At 44.7% G+C, this 18,441-nt stretch overlaps 1 protein-coding gene across 4 annotated transcripts in view; it reads left to right on the forward strand.

The window, feature by feature from the left end:
* Window positions 1-18,441, forward strand: part of PTPN3 (protein tyrosine phosphatase non-receptor type 3) — a 152,290-nt gene that overhangs the window by 124,160 nt on the left and 9,689 nt on the right. For all 4 annotated transcript variants that reach the window (XM_043927402.1, XM_043927404.1, XM_043927403.1 and 1 more), the window contains 4 exons: window positions 3-163; window positions 10,653-10,743; window positions 11,017-11,078; window positions 13,007-13,153. In XM_043927402.1, the coding sequence (XP_043783337.1) occupies window positions 3-163; window positions 10,653-10,743; window positions 11,017-11,078; window positions 13,007-13,153 (461 nt within the window). The remainder of the gene's footprint in view (window positions 1-2; window positions 164-10,652; window positions 10,744-11,016; window positions 11,079-13,006; window positions 13,154-18,441) is intronic.

Here is an 18,441-nt window from a genome sequence, read left to right on the forward strand (position 1 = left end):
AGCCGTCCATTCGTTTGCTGATATCAAATCTGAAGATGAACTGAACCAGCTCTTCCCAGAGGCCATCTTCCCCGTGTGTCCGGAGGGGGGCGACACGCTGGAGGGGTCCATGGAGCAGCTAAAGAAGGGCCTCGAAAGCGGGACGGTGCTGATCCAGTTTGAGGTAGGAGACCCCCAGGGCCTCGGTGGGCTGCCCGATGGCTGCAGGGTCCCCCAAGTCGTGACCAGGCGGCCGGACTCATCGAGGGACCCCTGAGGGGCTCAGGGCCTCCGGGAGAAAGCCAGGGCGGGGCGGCTGGGGGCCATGGCCCATGCCTGAACTCTGCCTCCCCTTCCTGTTCTAGTAACAATCAGTAGTCATGGAGAAATGTGTCAGAAACAGAGGAGGTGGGACTCTGAGCATGTTTAGCTGCCAACACAAAAGCTCAGAACACTGGCAGTCGAAGGTGGTGGAGAGGCCGCGTGGGCGAGCGCAGAGGGCTGGCGGAGGAGCCGGGCCCTGACCCCACAAGGCACGCTGTAATTTGGAGCACTTGGTACCATCCCGTGAGGGCGCAGGGGCTGGGCTTCTCAAGTCCCCCGGAACCACGGGGACACGAGGGGAGATCAAAGTCAGACCCCGTCTTCCCTCCCCAGGAGAGACCTCTGCTCGTGGGATTGAGGTTGTTGACCAAAGGCACACGCAGAGACTCTGCAAAATAAAGTAGGACTCGAGGAAACTGGGTTTTCAAGTCAGTTTTACTGACCACTAACAGAATATAAATAGAATGTATTTATCTTCCACATTTTTTAAAAGTGGTAGAAGACAGAGTAGTTCATGCAGTGAAAGATATCAGAAGAGATCAGAGAAAGCATAAAGTAGGCCAATGAAAGACAGTTGATCATGATTAATGACAACATACACAGTCTGGATTCATGAATTAGCAGAGTCTCAGGTCAGATTCAAAAGCCGAAGTCTGCACTGCATTGTTTATTAGAAAGCCATATAAAGGGAAGAGTCACAGAAGCAAAACTAGGGAATTTGTCAAATGTTTATGATTGCATATTGATTTAGGAAAACCTAAGTAATGTGAATATCAAACAAGAAAGCTGCAAAGCAGAGAGTCTTGAGTGAGAGAGAGGTTTATTTTATAATGGGGTAAGAAATAGAATGTAAATAAAATACATTATTAGAGCAATGTGTATTGAACAACAGTAGAAAGTAAAACCCACAAGTGAAAGGTGAATTGACCCCACCCAAAAAATCAATAGGGAATTTTGAACTTAACACCCTTGACAGATAATATAGACAAAAAAATAAGTTGAAATCAGGATAAAAGGGCAGGAAGAGTATGATTACTTAGATAGGATTGATGAACATATACTAAATATATACTAATACAAAGATAACTTTTTTCTAGTGGCCTGCAGGAGGCTAGGAAGGCTTAAGACTTTTAAAAGAAAAAAATTGTAGACTCTTTGCATTGCAGAAACCTCAAAATTGAGACAGACATTTTAAACACTAAAACTCAGGTTTTTGGGCAGGAGGGTGATGTGTCTTGATTTTTTTTTTAACTTTATTTTATATTGAAATTTTAGCCTATTAATAGTTGTAATAGTTTCATGTGCATAGCAAAGCGACTCAGCTTTAAACACTTAAAACAAGGAGCACTTAAAAGCCAGAACATACCAGTTTTATTCTGTTGGCAGGGAATTGGAAGGAAACATCAAAGGGGAATGGCACTTTGGAGTCGTCCGTTCATTCATCCAGCGAGTGTGTATTAGGTATTTATCATGTGCCAAATGCTAGATCAGGAACACAGTCAGGGAAGGAGAAGGGGGATTTCTGGCCCCAAGATGCTTACAGTCTTAATTTTGGCATATTGGTGGGGATGTATCATGAGTCCCAGAAGCAGCTAAAGGCCAAGGTTTCATTCCACAGAACGTATGTTCTGTAGGAACTGGAGGTGAGAGGTTTCCAGGAGGCCCTCTAGGATAAGATGTAGCAATAATAGAGGGTGGATGGGGTGAAGTGTGGAGGGGAGGGTATCCCAGGATGGTCGCAGACGAAGCTCCTGGGGTCAGGTAGGCAAACAATCCTCCCTGAGGTGAGCAACACTCCCGGAGTCCTGGGCGATGTCTCCAGGTGACGGAAGCTCTTCGCCCAGGCCGAACCAGGCCTCTTTGATCAGACTGTCCACAAGGAGGCGCTGTGGGCCCTCGGTGAGGAAAAAGATGGCGCCTGGTCTTCAACCGTGCTCCGGAAAATCCCCTCCCCTCTCGTGTTTTCCACGTGAGACTCCCCTAGGAGGTTTTCCTTGAGCAATAATGTTCATTGAAATTCATTAGGAAGATGATAAATGCTTTAGCAGGAAGCACCCACCTGTCTCCCTGTGGTTTTGAGCAGTATTTCTCACAGGGTGACACCCTGACCACCTGTGTGGGTCTCGCCGGAGGAGATTGTTAAACAGCCTCAGCCCACAGCTACTCCGTCAGCGCTGGGAGGGCGCCTGGGTACCGGTTCTTAACAAGACCACCATGCGGCTCTGATGCACAAGCTGATCCTAAGGGTGGGAGAGTAAGATCGTGCGAGAACCACGGCCCCACCGCTGCCCATCCTAAGTCCTGCCTTTAGAGCCTATAATCGGACTACAGAAGAAATAAGAAATGGAGAACATAGAATTTTTAGAGTTAAATTCTTGTGTGTACACATTTCATTCGTTTAATCAAAACACTTCCTAGAAACTAAGTAGGAAAAGCCTCTTTTTAAATAAATTAACTTTTTCAGCACTCCAAAATGTGGAACAAATAACAGCAGAGCTGCTCTTTGAGGGAGCCAGTGGGATCCATGGAGCCCTGCCTTTCAGTCTCTCCACATTGCCCACTAAGGAATCCTAGGCTGTGAAACGCAATTTAACAGCCACTGCTCTAGGTGGGGGCAGAGGTCTTACACGACTGCTGAAGGAGGGGAATACCAGAGGAAGCAAAAGGAAACCTTGAATGTGCCTTTACCATATGCCCAGGGCTTTACAGGCATCATCTCCCAGTAGCCCACTGTAGGTGCTGTCATTATCACTGTTGTATAAGTGGTTTAATTTATACAATTTGTATAAATTGAATAATTTATACAGTTTGTATGAATGAAGGATCAGAGTCTTGGAGAGGTTCTCTCACAGTAAATGGCACAGCCTGATTGGAGCCCAGGCAGGTTAAACTCATAGAACTTGTTCTCTTAACAGCTGTAGAACCTTTATGTAGTTACATGTGTGTGTGCTCAATTGCTCAGTCCTGTCTGACTCTGCAACCCCATGGACTATAGCCCTGCCATGCTCCTCTGTCCATGGGATTTCCCAGGCAGGAATACTAGAGTGGGTTGCCATTTCCTCTTCCCGAGAATCTTCCTGACCCAGGGATCAAACCAGTGTTTCTGCATCGGCAGGCAGATTCATGTTACCACTGAGCCACCCGGGAATCCCCTTATATAATTGCTGTCTCCACATGAGAGTTGTTAGAATAGCATGATATCAGAGCTAAGAAAGATCTGAAATGCTGTCTAGCCACATGGAGTTGAGAAGACTTTAAATCCTGACTCTACCACTTGCTTCCTGTGTGACCTCAGGCACGTCCCTTAACCTCTGTGGCCTCTACTTCCCCATCTGTTATGTGGCAGCCTGGATGGGAGGGGAGTTTGGGGGAGAATGGAAACATGTATATATGTGCCTAAGTCCCTTCAGTGTTCACCTGAAACTGTCATGGGCTAGTTGTAAGGGTTAAGATGAGATAAATACTTAATGTGTTGTCTGCCACATGGTCAGGGCGCAATAAAAAGTAACAGCTGTTATCATGTGTAAATAAAGTCTAAAGAACCCGCCCCATCCATACGAGAAGTGGGAACCAGTGCTGTCTGACTCCAGAGCCTTGGCTATTCTGTTTCCCCACCTGCTCCTCTTCCAGTGCTGCCGGCAGGTGGCAGCTTGACTGTTGGATGCTGTGTCTGAGAGCAAGAAGCAGGGCCTGGTTCCTAGCAGGTGCCCTTGCCACCCTCTCCCTGGCATAAAGGACCTGCCCCGGGGGATCTCGGCTGTGTATGGAATCCCTTTTGCAATGATAACAGGCTGGTTTTCAGAACAGCTTGCTTTGAAGCATTTTTCATTAATGGAATTCCCCTGTCCCTCCCTTGGCTTTCAGTAAACAATTACAAATGTGTTCCAGAAAGCGTTTGGTTCCAGCTGTAGTAAAATCACACTTAATAATTAGCGTTTCTATAGCACTTTGGAATCCACCAAGTGTGTCTCACATATGTTGTCCCAGTTGACTCTCTCAGCAGTTCTGTGAGACAGATATGGGCAGAATTATTGGGATCACTCCTTCTGTAAGTGGAGAGAACAGGGCTCTGTGGCTGCAGGACTCTCCCAGTGCCAGCCTGCTGCTCAGAGATAGAGCTGGGGTTAGCATCTGTGTTGAAAGCCCATTGTCAGAACTCACCAGGGGTGACCCAGTTCTCCACCCAGCCTCCATCGGGAGCTCTTGTCTTCAGGAACCACGCAGTGTGAGCCATTCCTTGTGACCCATTTGCCAGCATTGATCACCAGCCTCAAACTGCCTCAATTCTGTGTGCGGCCGAGTTACAGCATTCCTCTGTCTCTCACGTAAAGGAGCCCAGACTTGGGGTTCACAAGTCCCAAATCTATTACCACCTCTAGGACGCTTTCCTCCTCTAAGGAACTCATTGACTCAGCCCCAGGGTCACTCCTTCCTGAGTAACCTGTGGCTCATTTCATGCTTTTTCCCCTGAGTTGAGCTTTCTGTGTAGGCAAGGGAGAGGGAATGCATTCAGTATAGTCAACCCTGGATAAGAGCTAAGTGATGATGCGAACTGTCCTTTGAGAACCAACTTCCCAGCACACGAAGGCCCCTCATGCCCATCCTCACACAGTGGCCTTGCACCCTCTTTGGAGATTTGTGGGATGCAATTAATAGAAAATGAGAAACATCTGTCCTCCCACCTCCCAGGACTGATGAGTTGGAGGAGTGTCTACAGAGCTCCATCAAAGGTCATGCCAGACTTGGGAGACCCCTGCCTCTCCCACATCAGCATCTTCCCTCTTTACCAAAACCAGATGCCATCTTTTTATCTCTTCTGACCACTGTTTTCCCTGAACCTGCTCCTACATTACCCATTAGAAGAAACATCCATTACTGTCAAAACAGGTGACTTACTACTTACTGGTTGCTGTGATCATTGTAAAGTTGATTTGGAAGAACAAAAACAGCTGAAGACTTAACACATGTAGGTATACCTTCAAGATTGAAACTCACACCAAAAAGCTCTTTTTGATCTTCCAGATTTTTGTTCTAAGAAAGGCAAACATTATCAAGTACAACATCTATGGAATATAAGGAACAGACTGTAGGCTTTGGAGTGAACACATGTGTAGCCTTTACCTTTCAAGTGCCAGGGACCCAGTTAAAGGAGTTGCCATCCCAGCTCATTGCCAAGGATTTCCCTGTGAAAGAATAAGAATCTTGTAAGAATGCTTGTGTCTGCCAGCACTGGGACCTGCATTTGGGACTGGGATCTGAAGTTGCACTCTTGAAAGTCCCCAGATGGCCAGCAACAGCATCAGTTCATTTCGCCAAACCTTTACAGGAAGGTAGGGAGAGACTCTTGAGTCCCCCCCAAGGCGGTGTCCTGGCCCTCTGACCGGGTCAGGTACGGGAACGATGAAAGTCCCCAGTGTGGGTGAGCTGTTGCTGAGCGGAGAAGTGTTCTTATGTCTGCAAAGTGGAGAATCACCTCTCAAGGCCTTCATGAAAAGGGGCCACCCTTAGCCTAGTTACCTGCCACTAAGCCACCTCTCATCATTTTGTTCAGAGCAGCAGACCCCGTCATTCTGCCATGCTACACATTTTTATTGCGCACGCTGGCCTAGGGCATGGAGACCACAGTTTAGCACTTGGTACAGAAAGCACAGTATGTGACTGTCTGGAAAGTCATTGCAGTGCATTGGACCCTGGGTCATTGCCAAGGGCATGAAAGGGAGTCTCTTTCCACCGTTTGCTCTCCTTGCCCATTGTCCCTTCAACTCCCTTCTCTTTTTGGTCTTTTCTTTTTTTCTTCCTCCTCCTCAGGTTGTCAGCCTTCAGGAATTCCAGCGGGAATTCCCTCTTGGTCTGGTGTGGTACGTACAGAGTACAGTTGATGGGGCACTTGCTTCCACTGTGCCCAGCCTTGCCAGCATGTGCTGGTTGGAGCCAAGTGGGGTATCCAGGGCCTTTATCTGAGGGGTGTGAGCAGGTTTCATATCTTTGGTTGGACCAGAAGTCTGAGGAGCTCAGCGTCATATCGTGATGCTCTTTCTCTCTCTGCTTTTAGATGATCTTTTCAAAGGAGAAATGTTTAAACTGGAAAACTGATATCTTATCCAGCCCACGCAAACCACGCTGGTCTTCTCTAGCCCCCAGTGTTCAGTTTTCTGTCTTTGAAGGCCAGAGCCAGTGATGCGATACTTTAAATACAGCTGTTCCATAGCAAACCCTCTCGGCTGATCTTACAATTCACCCTCAGTTTCACAACTGCTCAGAACTAGATCCTGGTGGCTCAGATGGTAAAGAATCTGTCTGCAATGCAGGGTCCTCAGGCTTGATCCCGGGCTCAGGAAGAGCCCTGGAGAAGGGAATGGCAACCCACCACAGTATTCTTGCCTGGAGAATTCCATTGACAGAGGAGCCTGGCGGGCTACAGTCCATGGGGTTGCAAAGAGTCAGACATGACTGAGAAACTAACACATAGAAGTACGCCCTGATAATGATGAGAACAAAGCACTTGAGGACATGAAAATTAAGATTTTAATAAAATAAGTGGTCTTACATAAGGCCTATGACCTTCCTCAGCCGCCTGACTGCTCTCATTTTAGGGCAGAGTTGAAGGGATCTTGATGACTGGCAGTTCTTGCCTGCTTCGCATACCTTTAGCCCAAGAATGAACAAAACAAACTGTCTGTCCAATGAGTAGTTCTTGAAAGAGCCATGTCTCAAGTTCTGCCTAATAGTCTTCAGCTCATTTTCTCCCATCCCTGATTCTTCCAGAAAGACATACCTGTGTTTCCAACACATCACTGTCCACTCTGGACCACTCTTCCTCTGGGCAGTGTGTTCACACCCAGCCTGCCACACAGCTTGCAAAGTCTGGAGAAGAGTCAGTAAATTAAAAGAACTGGAAAACCAATTGCTAACTCCTTCAGAAACTGTGTGAATAGGACTGAAGCAATCCAGTGGGAAGAGTGTTCAGTATTAGCCTTGGCAAGGCAGGCATAAAAATGAGTGCATCATGGCTGATTCATGTCAATGTATGACAAAACCCACTGCAATGTTGCGAAGTAATTAGCCTCCAACTAATAAAAATAATTGAAAAAAAAAAATGAGTGCATCGTCAATCCTTCTAAAGGCCAAAAAAACCCCAAAAACTTAGCTTTGCTCACCCAATTTTTTGTAAAAAAATTTTTTAGTTTTATATGTAAATTTCTTTTGTTGTAGCTCTTATTTCATTTAAATTTTTAAAAATTCACATTGTAATGATTCAAGTAATTCAGAAATCTCCTTTAGCTTCTTTCTGTTATAATTAACAAGTAACAATTTGATGTGTATCCTTCCGTACTTGTTCTATTGCTCATGCAAATATATTTTATACACACACGTATGTAAGTGTACATACATACGTTGTACACACATTGTACATATACTGCTATGTATAGAAATGGGATCATCACTATGTTATTCTGCCACTTCCTTTTTTCACTTAAATAGATGAGTGGATATCCTTTTAAATCTGTACTTTTAGTCCATCTTATTCTATATGCACGTAATTTGTGGTATGACTCTCATAATTTAAGTTGACACTTCTCCCTATTAGGAAATATTCAGGCTGTTTCCAGTTGTCTACTAATAAGAAAATATCCTGATGCAGATAAATTTCTTTGATATGTATCTTAATGCACTTCTGTCAAGTAAAGCCCAGGGTGTGCACATTTAAAGTTTTACAGATAGTTCTATAGTACTTTATTTTTTATTTTGCTTTAATACTCTATGATTTTATCAGCACTTACTTACTGCTGAGATACTTCATAAACTTGTTGCAGTTAAAGCCCTTTGTTAGATCTATGCTTTTCCACTAAACCATCTCAAGTTGATTACATTTACATTTTTGTTATTTGGAAAAGAAAAACTTCCTGCCTCCAGGTTAGTATTACTGATTATATTCACTCAATTAGATTTCACTTCTATGAAGTTAGTTAGAACCAAAATGACATTTAGGGGAATTGACTGACTCAGATATTCTCCTTCTCCCGGAATCAAACCAAAACTTCTAATAAATCACGAATGTATTTCTAGAAGGAGCCTGGAGAGTCCATTAGAGCTCGTAGACATCTAAGAAGTTGCTCAGTGGCTACTTGATTGTTAGGAGCTGAAATTGTAAAGATGATTAATATTTGAGCTTAGGGAAATACCGGAAATTCTGAACATTTGGTAAATGTATGAGACATAATTATCATTACCAAAAATCTCTCTGCTAATTGCCTCTTGTGCAGTTTGTTTAATAAAAGAACTAAATGGAGTAAAAAAATGAAACAGACCAACAAAGCTGGTTTATAAAATAAAAAATATAAAATATGCATAAATATACAGGGAAAGACATTATTCTGTGTCTCTATTCAGACTGCAAACACATTTTAATTGATGCTGGCTGCAATTTGGCAAACTAACCAATCTCATATTCCCCTGTAGGACAACTCCACTATATATATACATATGTGTGTGTGTGTATATATATCCTCAAAAATATGCTTTAATTCAGTAATTCTGTTCCTGGGAATATTTGATAGTAAAAAATTAAAAACAGTTTAATCAAGAAGTGGAATAAAAGTTAAACTTTGAAAACTTATAGATTGTTGAGCCAGCTGGAATCATGTATATAGAGAATATTTCAAGTATTTAAATGACACAGGAAACTAGACATTATATAATAAGTAGAGAAACAGCCTTCAAAATTATGGTGATAGTTCCCAGAACACTTCTTCTGAGACATGAGATCCTCCATGGCCAAGTTAGCTTGAGAAACGCTCTAATCAGAATTAAATAAGCTTATGCACTGCAGGACTTGCCATGTTAGAGATTCATAGAATATAAGATGACTTATAGTATTACCTAAATTTCCTTGACCTTGAAACTTATTTCAAGCACCACCTAGTATAGTTTTTTCCAGAATAGTTGGGTTCCATAGAACATAATATAGGAAGTGCTAATATATGTTGTCTCATGTTTTGTTTTCAAAAAAGTAATGTATCTGTGTATTATGTGTAGTTGCACATATAATTACATACATTTGTATACATGTGTGCATGAAAAACATAAAATAGATGAAAAGGGACCTCTCAGGGTTGTGAAGTTATTGATAATCTTTTTTGTTTATATTAGTCTGAATTTGTCAAATTTTCTGCAAAAAATCACTTCCAACACTGGGAAAAAAAAAAAAACTTTTAGAATTCCCACAAAGTTAACTAAAACCACCGGTGAATATTGTTTCACACTCTAGTTTGAAATGGCAGATACAGTTGTATAGAAAAGAGAACTCAAAAGGGCAGGAGGAAACTTTGGGAAGGAATAGATGTGTCTTAGGGCTTCTCTGGTGGCCCAGCTAGTAAAGAGCCCATCTGCTAATGCAGGAGACGAGACTCGGGTTCCATCCCTGGATCAGGAAGATCCCCTGGAGAAGGAAATGGAAAGCTCCAGTATTCTTTCCTGGAAAATCCCATGGACAGAGGAGCCTGGCAGGCTACACTCCATAGGGTTGCAAGAGTCAGACACGACTTAGCGCTATCTTTCTTCCTTTTTCAAAGAGAAAAGCTCAAGCATTAGAGTCAGATCTGAGTTCAGCCTCTCATTTGTAATCTTGAGCCAAGCTTTTCATCTGTGCCTCTTGCTTGCAAAGTAAGAATACTATTAATACCTTTCCTAGAGCTGTTGTTAACATGACGTCAGGTACAGTACAAATGTGTCTAATATGTGCTTCTAGATACACAGTGAGGGTTTTAACTGAATTTTTGCCAGTGATTGCATGTATAGAGACATACCTCCTTAAAGGAATATTTAATTGAAGTTTACTAGGTATTTAAATAAATGTTTTTGCTGTGGAGGTATACTTCTGAAATGATGAATGAAAGTGCTCTTGTTCTTGGCAAAGAACGTGGTTCACTCCATTAAATTGGAGGTAAATGTTTTTAGACTAATGTAAATGATTTCTATTTAATTTTTAGTCAGAACTCTTTTTTTTTCCCTCTACTTGCTTTTAGCTCTTGTCAAATAATTGTCATGAAGGTGAAGTTTTACTTACTGTGATCCATTATCTGTGACTCACACGCCTTCCTATGACTTTTTTCCCCCAAGAGTCTCATGTTAAAAAAAAAAAATCCATATATATTGAAAAATTTAGTCAGTTTCTCTTGGGGTTGTAGAATTTCTTACTGGGAAGATTTTTCTCTTAATATATAAAATCACTATTAAATGTTAAGATTTTGCTGCTGTGAATGGTAAACTTTACTGTTAGAGCATGTTTTCACACTCTTCATAGCTGTGTTTTGCAATTTTTTTTTTTCACTTCCCTGTTTGTCATATAGCAACTCTATAGAAAGAAGCCCGGTTTGGCCATCACGTTTGCAAAGCTGCCTCAAAATCTAGACAAAAACCGATATAAAGATGTACTGCCTTGTGAGTATCTGGCATGAATGCCTCCTCCCCCCACACACACTGAGATAATGTTTCCCTTTTTAAAACAGATTGTCTGGTATTCTGGAAAGACTCGCAGTGTGTCTGTAAACACCACCGTCTTTATTGCAGCCATTTCAAACTCGGAACAGTTGGGGAATAGTGTTTATGCTAATGAGGCGAGGGCTGCAGATGGGCTGGGAACTGAACCCTTGTTTACTTGGGGTGGTAAAAATAACACTCTGAATAATCAGTAAATTTCTTCCTCCTCCACAGATGACACCACCCGGGTATTGTTGCAGGGAAACGAAGATTACATTAATGCGAGTTATGTGAATGTAAGTTAGAATTCCGGATCATGAGAAAAAGCACATTAATCGTTGTAACAAGCATGACAATGACATGCGCGGTGCTTTGCAGTTGGCGAACTGCTTTCCTATTCACTGTCTTGTCTCAGCACCACAGCAGCCGTTGAGGGAAGGCAGGATAGTCTCATTATAGAGGATGACACTAAGGTTCAGAGAAATTAAATCATCTGAAAAGTCATAAAGCTAACAGAAGATGAGACCAAAACTCAGTCTTCTGTCCTCAACTGCTGACCTTTAGGTATTTTGTTTGGCCATTGGTACATTTGTAACTTTCTGTGTTTTTCCCTCCCATCTGATTACTATACATCCTGCCTAAAAATAAAAATAAAACCACCTTTGGGCATATAGCCCAAAAACAAAAGGTAAAAAATGTCAACTTGTTGTGAAATTCATTTCACTCTGAAAATGCTTCTTGGGCAACTTGGCCTCTCTGAACCTCAGCCTCTTCATCTAAACCAGGGCTCAGCACACTATTTCTGTAGAGGGCTAGACCATAAATATTTTGGTCTCTGCAAGCCAAGAGACAAAATTGAGGATATTAATTAGGTATTTATATACCATTTCAAATGCAACCATGCAAAAATATCAAAAAAACACTGTTAGCTCGCAGTTCAGCATTTAAATTTGGCCCTCAGCTCACTGTTTATCTGATCTAAATAAACAGAGGACTTCTCAAGTTCTCAGATTATAGCATGATGTCAATAACTACCAGTAAGAATGGGTCTGATCAGTGATTCTGCTCATTCCAAAGCATCTGTGAGATTCATTGACCCTCACTTTCAGCATTTCTGGTGTCCTGTGATTAGAGCACTGAAATGGTGGGGGCGGTAAGACCATGCACTCAGGGGTGGGGAGTGGCTAAGACCAGGGCTGGGAAAGCAATTAACCAAGCCACGAATTAGGCACCTTCGTTTACTATCCCCACCTAAGAATGAGTGAATCACTGTGCTGTTCCAAAGCTCAGCCAGTTCTGAGTGTTCTTTTACAGAAAACACTTAAAAGGACTTCACTGCTGGTTTAGTGGTTGAGAGTCTGGCTTCCAATACAAGGGACACGGGTTCGACCCCTGGTCAGGAAACCAGGATCCCACATGCCAACTAATAAGCCCACACACTCCAGATCCTGCATACCACAACTAAGACCAGACACAGACAAATAAATAATTAAAAAAAGAAAAGACTTAGTTTAGAAGTAAAAGCAGAGCAGGGTAGGAGAGGGATACTGATAACAGTTGTACTTATTTTAACGTTTTAGCATTAATCAACTCCGACAGTAACTATGTGAGGTGGTGATGTGTTCAAGAACTTGACTCTGATCATCATTTCACAGTGTATATGTATATCAAACCATCATGTTGTATACCTTAAATATACACCTTTTTTATTTGTCATTTATACCTCAATGAAGCTGGGGAGAAAAATTCATCAACTGAGTGGCACAAACATTGGCAGCCATGCAGAAAGCCAAGTGTAACAGTAGTTGGTGGCATAAGCCTGTGTGGTTTATGCTTCAGAGAAAATATTTTGATAGAAAACCCTGCATACGAACAGTTATGGGCATGAGGATTGGCATGAGTTGCTGAAAATGCAGATTCCCAATTTTGATTATATTTAGGATACAGCAGAGAAGGTCATTTAAACTCTTTTTCATCTTGTAGGTCCACTTCTGATTATCACCTATTGACTAGCACATAGTTTTATCCTGAGTAGCTAGCATTATTGTCAAACACCTCTGAAGCATTTTCTAAAGTAGCCTGTTCTTTGATTATGCTTATTGGCCAAAACTTGATAGAACTGTTGTGGTGTGCCGACAGTCACCAGCTCGAAGTGGGTGAGCTCCAGGTCCCTGTCCACCTGGCTGCAGTAACAGGTTCTAATGCCTGAACCATCTCTTGCCAGATGGAAATCCCCGCTGCTCACCTTGTGAACAAGTACGTTGCCGCTCAGGGACCCCTGCCACACACCTGTGCACAGTTTTGGCAAGTGGTCTGGGATCAGAAGTTATCACTCATCGTCATGTTGACGACTCTGACCGAGCGAGGCCGGGTAAGTGGCTTGATTTCCAGACAGGTGCGTGTCACTCTGTGCTCTGCCGGAACATGAACCTGAGAGCTGGAAAAGGCCTTACTGAAGTGTCACCCAGTCCAGCCCCCTTTGCGACCCGTGAATCTGTACAGAGCTCCTGATGGACAGCTCCAGGGATGAGAAACTCAGCCCTCCTCCTTCCCACTTGCTGGCCTTTCCGAGTTAAGCAATGATCAGGCAGCCCCTCCCATTCCTGCCTTGGATCTACTACAACAGGCTGGAAGGTGCTTCCCCTTGCCTCACCTGCCCCAGAACTCCTGTGTTAGCTGTGATCTCACCCACCCAGGACATGTGCTGGTCCTCAGAAGAGCAGTGTAAGGGCCAGGTTCACAATGGAATACAAAGTAGGAGAAATTACCTCTGTCAGTCTCTGCTTGTGTTACAGCAAAACCTGATGCCAAAAAAAAAAAAAAAGGCTAAGAAGGGCTTAATTAGGACAGCGATGGCATCATGCTGTGTTCAGCCTGACGTGTGTCTCAGAGGATCGGATCGCTGACCATGTAACTGAGTCAGTGTGCGAGGAGTACTGTGTAGTATGAGTTCTCTAACTTCTGTCTGCGTCTAGACAGCTTCATGATGAAATGTTCATCCAGAAACACATTCAGAACTCAAATATAAATTAATATTTAAGGGATCTATGTGCCGCTTCTTCCCAGGCCTGTCCTCAGTGTGTAGTTCAGAATGCCAGACAGATCTGTGCCAGAAGTCAGTGTACAGAATCAGAATGGATCGTATGTTTGAGGAGATCAGTCTTCCCTCTCATCCCAAAAATCAGGATTCCTGCTAATTCTGGAGAGCCTTGTGGATTTCACCTAGGCTGTCCCAGCCACATGGCTCCCCACCTTGGCTAAAACACTCCCAGGGTCCATCCATGGGTTATTCAGCTCTGATTTAAAAAAAAAAAAAATCCCTCTTCATAATGAACTGAAATCCACAGCACTTTGAACCCCACCCCACCAGTTTTTCTTGCCTGGAAGAAACAGTAATAAGCGACCCTTCTCTTCCATGCAATGCCCTTTCGGATATCTGAAGATAATCTTGGACCGCCTTTAAGTGGTTGGTCAGCAGAAATTGTCTGGTCTTTGTCTCAGTGTTGCTGTGGGGTCAGTCTCCCCATTTTGTACCCAGGCACTTGACTGCTGAGACCTACACTGCGGCATACTGGGGGGCTCTGGAGCCAGACTCTGTGGGTTCAGAACAGGTTTTCTGGAGCGAGTTACAAATACTTAACCTGTCTGACCCTCAGCTTCCCTGTTCGTAAGCTGCAGTTAGTAGTGCCGTCTCAGAGGGTTTGTGGAGACTGAGACAATATATAGGGAAAGCTTAGAGAGCTGTCTGTTGCAGGTGTCTGGCAAACATTAAGCTGTTGTGTGTGTGTCCATCATTACCATCCCTGGGGGGATTTGCCATCAGATCTGGCTTTTTGTTTCCCCTCACGCTCCTTGGGCTTCCCATCTGTCATTGTTCATGTCAGCCCTCACTCTTGGCTTCTTGTCGCTCATAGTGTTGATCAGAATCACTTCACATAAATCACTGTTTAAAAATATAAAGGCCCTCAAAAGACGATCAGAAGCTCCTTCTGGGACGCTGGGAGTCAGAGGCGTTGCGGACACTCTTTGGGGAGCAGTTGCTGACTCTCCCAGCTATGCTTCCAGCCCTGGCTGTCTCTGCATCCGGTTTATCTCATTACTGTGAGAATTCTCAGAGGCTTTGCTGAAATCACAAGGCAGCAGGTCTGTGGCATCCGTTAGTCTGGGAGTCTTGTTTTTTGCCTGTTTTTAGTCTTTGTTGCTATTCTGTTTCTGTGGGCCTGTGTGTAATTTTCTGGTCTTGTTTTGGAAAGGCAGTGAAGTCACTGGGACCTTTTTTGAGCTTCAGGAATGCCAGCTGGCTCACAGTCCCATCCTGTGCTCTCGGTGTTTCTGGAGCACCTGCACCTGTCTTGTTCTCGGTGTCCTGAGTAAGAGGGCAGAGGCCAGGGCCACGCTTCCTGAGTCCCTGTGCCTCCTCTGTTACTCCCTACCTGTGCGGTTTAGGAAACTGGCAGAACCTCTGCGTGAAATGGAATGCTGATAATACCTGCTGTGGATTTGTGAGGCTTCCCAGGTGGCGCTAGTGATAAAGAACCTGCCTGCCAATGCAGGAGATGTAAGAGACACAGGTTCGATCCCTGAGTCAGGAAAATCCCCTGGAGGAGGGCATGGCAACCCACTCCAATATTCTTGCCTGGAGAAGCCCATGGACAGAAGAGTCTGGCGGGCTACAGTCCGTGGGGTTGCAAAGAATCATACAGGACTGAAGCAATTGAGCATGCATGCACACATTGTGCATTTGTGAGGCAATCGAATGAGTTAATACAGTCAGCCTTCTTGGAAAAGTACTTGGAAAAGTACACAATACATATCATACAGATGTTGGTTAGCAGTAACAGTAGTTTGGGTACCACCTTAATTGTTGCCGGGACTACATGTATTTTACTGCAGTATTGTTTATTATTTTTCTTCAAATCGACTCATCTTTCCTTGCTTTAAAAATTTTCTTTGAAAGATACGTCTTAACTGGAAGCTCAGTATCATTTGCCATAAAGGGGGGAGGTATGTGTAAAAATGCAAAAGCCACAAGACAATATTATTAAAGTCTAAATAAATATTCTTGGCTTCCAGGCTCTTAACCCAAGGCCTGCTTACCCACACCTTTGCTTGCTCTTTCCTAAAAAGAGAGTTAAAGTACTAAGGAGATAATGTTAAAGCTATCCTAGGTCCAAATTGAGACACTCTTCATGGCACACATGGAGAAAAACAGTTTCCCACCATGTGGGTCTATGCAGTTTAATACTCCTAGTGAAGTGTGAAGTGAAGTTGCTCAGTCATGTCCTACTCTTTGCAACCCCACGGACTGTAGCCCACCAGATTCCTCCATCCATGGGATTTTCCAGGCGAGAGTACTGGAGTGGGTTGCCATTGCCTTCTCCAGGGGATCTTCCCAACCCAGGGATCGAAGCTGGGTCTCCCGGATTGTAGGCAGACGCTTTACCGTCTGAGCCAGCAGGGAAGTTCGTTTAATACTTCTGACCTCCTACCAAGCCCACACTCTGCAGGCCTTCATCTGGGCCATTCTGGCATTTTATAGATACAAGGCATCGTGTTTATGGCCTTGCTGTTGCCAGAATCTCCCCATATGAAACTGTGCCGTGTTTGCATGTCTGTTCTGTGACTCTGGTGGTGGGGGAGAGGGGGCGCTGCTGAACGCTCCAGGTTTTCTCAGAAACTGCCCGTGGAGGGAACACTGCCCGAGCTCACGAGGTCTTCAGCAACGCTGCACTTCCTCAGAGCCGACACCTGAACCCACAGGGCAACCGGGCGCTTTCTCCTCACCTGCGTCGGCCGCTCTTTCCTCTCCTGTTGTCCCGGCCCTTCCCAGCTGCAAGGCCATTGTTCTGCATGGAGTCGAGGGAGCGCCAGCAGGCGAGGCTGGTGACAGATGATCTGCCCTGATGGCAGCCCCTTCTTCCCTTCCTTCTGCCCGCCCCAGCATGGGAGAAAAGGCCCTTTCTTTCATCCAGAAGGCCTCACTTCCTCCAGCTGCTCTCGAGAGTCCTGCCCCTCCTGCTCTGTCCTGATTGGAGTCCGCTGGGAACCTGAGCTCCTCCGAGGTCTCCATGTGACCCTGGGGTGTGGGGCGGGGGGTGGGGGGGTGGCGGTGTTTGTTTCCCAGCCCTTTCTTCCTAATCGAACCCCTTCCAGCTGGTTCCTTCAGGTTCCTGCTTTAGAGATCTCCATCTCCCGTGAGTCAGAGCATTCCTTTCGCCATCTCTGGCCTCAGGAACTGACTTCTGTTGTTTATGGGTGGCTGGAAGCCTGTTCTTCTCAAATCCAGGCTACTACGTGTTTCCTCCCTCTCCTGTTACAGACACTCAGCTGACCTGAGCCTTTTGTCCTAAGGTCCCTTATCTGGTCGCCACCACCGTCCCTGAGTTCCTCCAGATTTGGAGTCAGTCCTCCCGGGTCAGCAGCACTGTCCCCTGATTTCCTGAGAGATGAGGTTCTCAGTGTGTCCTGTTTGCTGTCTCCCTGGTTCTGCGTTTAGCAGAGTGGCCTCCCCATGGGCGTGTGGCTGGCGGGATCTTCCTCTCTGCTTGGGACCTTCTCTAACGTCAAGTACACGGAGCCTCCCCCAGAGGCTGGGGGTCTGGGAAGCGCTCCCACCGCAGGCTCGCCTTCATTGCCTTCTCTTTTCATTCCCACCCAAAACGTTTTCCATTATGTTCTCCCTTCAGGTCCATTGTTTCCTCCAAGAGGAAACAGAGCTATAGAGAATGGTCTTGCCATTGAAACAGATATCTACATATGCCCCACTTCCTGTATGGAGGGCAGGACGCAAGCAGATTCCGTCTCTGAGCCTCAGTTTACTCTTACGCAAAACAGAGGCAGTGACATTATCTACCTCGTGGTTGTTTTGAGCCCCAGATAAAATAATGTCCGTAAAAAGCACCATTTAGTGCTTAGCATATACCGATCAAAAGAAAATAGGCATTAGAGACTTCCCTGGCGGACCAGTGGTTAGGAATTCATGCTTCCCACTGCAGAAGGCATGGGTTCAATCCCTGGTCAAGGAACTAAGATCCCACAAGCCTCGAGGCACAGCCCAAAAAAAAAGTAGTCATTAACATCATCCCTTCCCATAGCAGCAGCATTCATGGGGAAACCAGGGGTCAAAAAAGTGAAGTATCTTGGCCAGGATGGCACAGTCAGTTTAGTGGAACTTATTAACCAGGAGGGAAATTCAGAATTTCCACAAACTTCTTGCTCTTTCCGCTACACCCTCAAATGCTTTGAGATCCAAATCAACCTAAAATCTAGATTTGATCAAGGGGTAAAGAGAGTCCTGTTCTGGTCAGATTCACTGGGAGTCTCTAGAAATAGAGAGATTTGTAGCTCAGCCCTGAATCAGCTCATCACTTCGGACAGAAGCTTCCCATCAGCTGTCCTGTGGGCAGGACCCCAGGAAGCCTGCAGCAGAGAGCCAAACCCCTTGTGCAGAGGAGGAGGTGGGCGTAGGCCTGGTGGGCATCCCGTCTGCCTCAGGTTCTACAGACAGCCTTCCTTCATGTCTGAGAGGAGTTGGGAAGTGGTCACGAACCAAAACCCCCAGGTTTAACATTTACAAGTAAATTCTTAGCTCCGCCTTCCCGGCAGCATGCTTTAATTCCAAACATTCACTGATGTTTGAAAATAAAAACAGAAAAGCTC

This window comes from Cervus elaphus, chromosome 16 (assembly GCF_910594005.1).
Source record: "Cervus elaphus chromosome 16, mCerEla1.1, whole genome shotgun sequence".
Taxonomy (NCBI): Eukaryota; Metazoa; Chordata; class Mammalia; order Artiodactyla; family Cervidae; genus Cervus; species Cervus elaphus.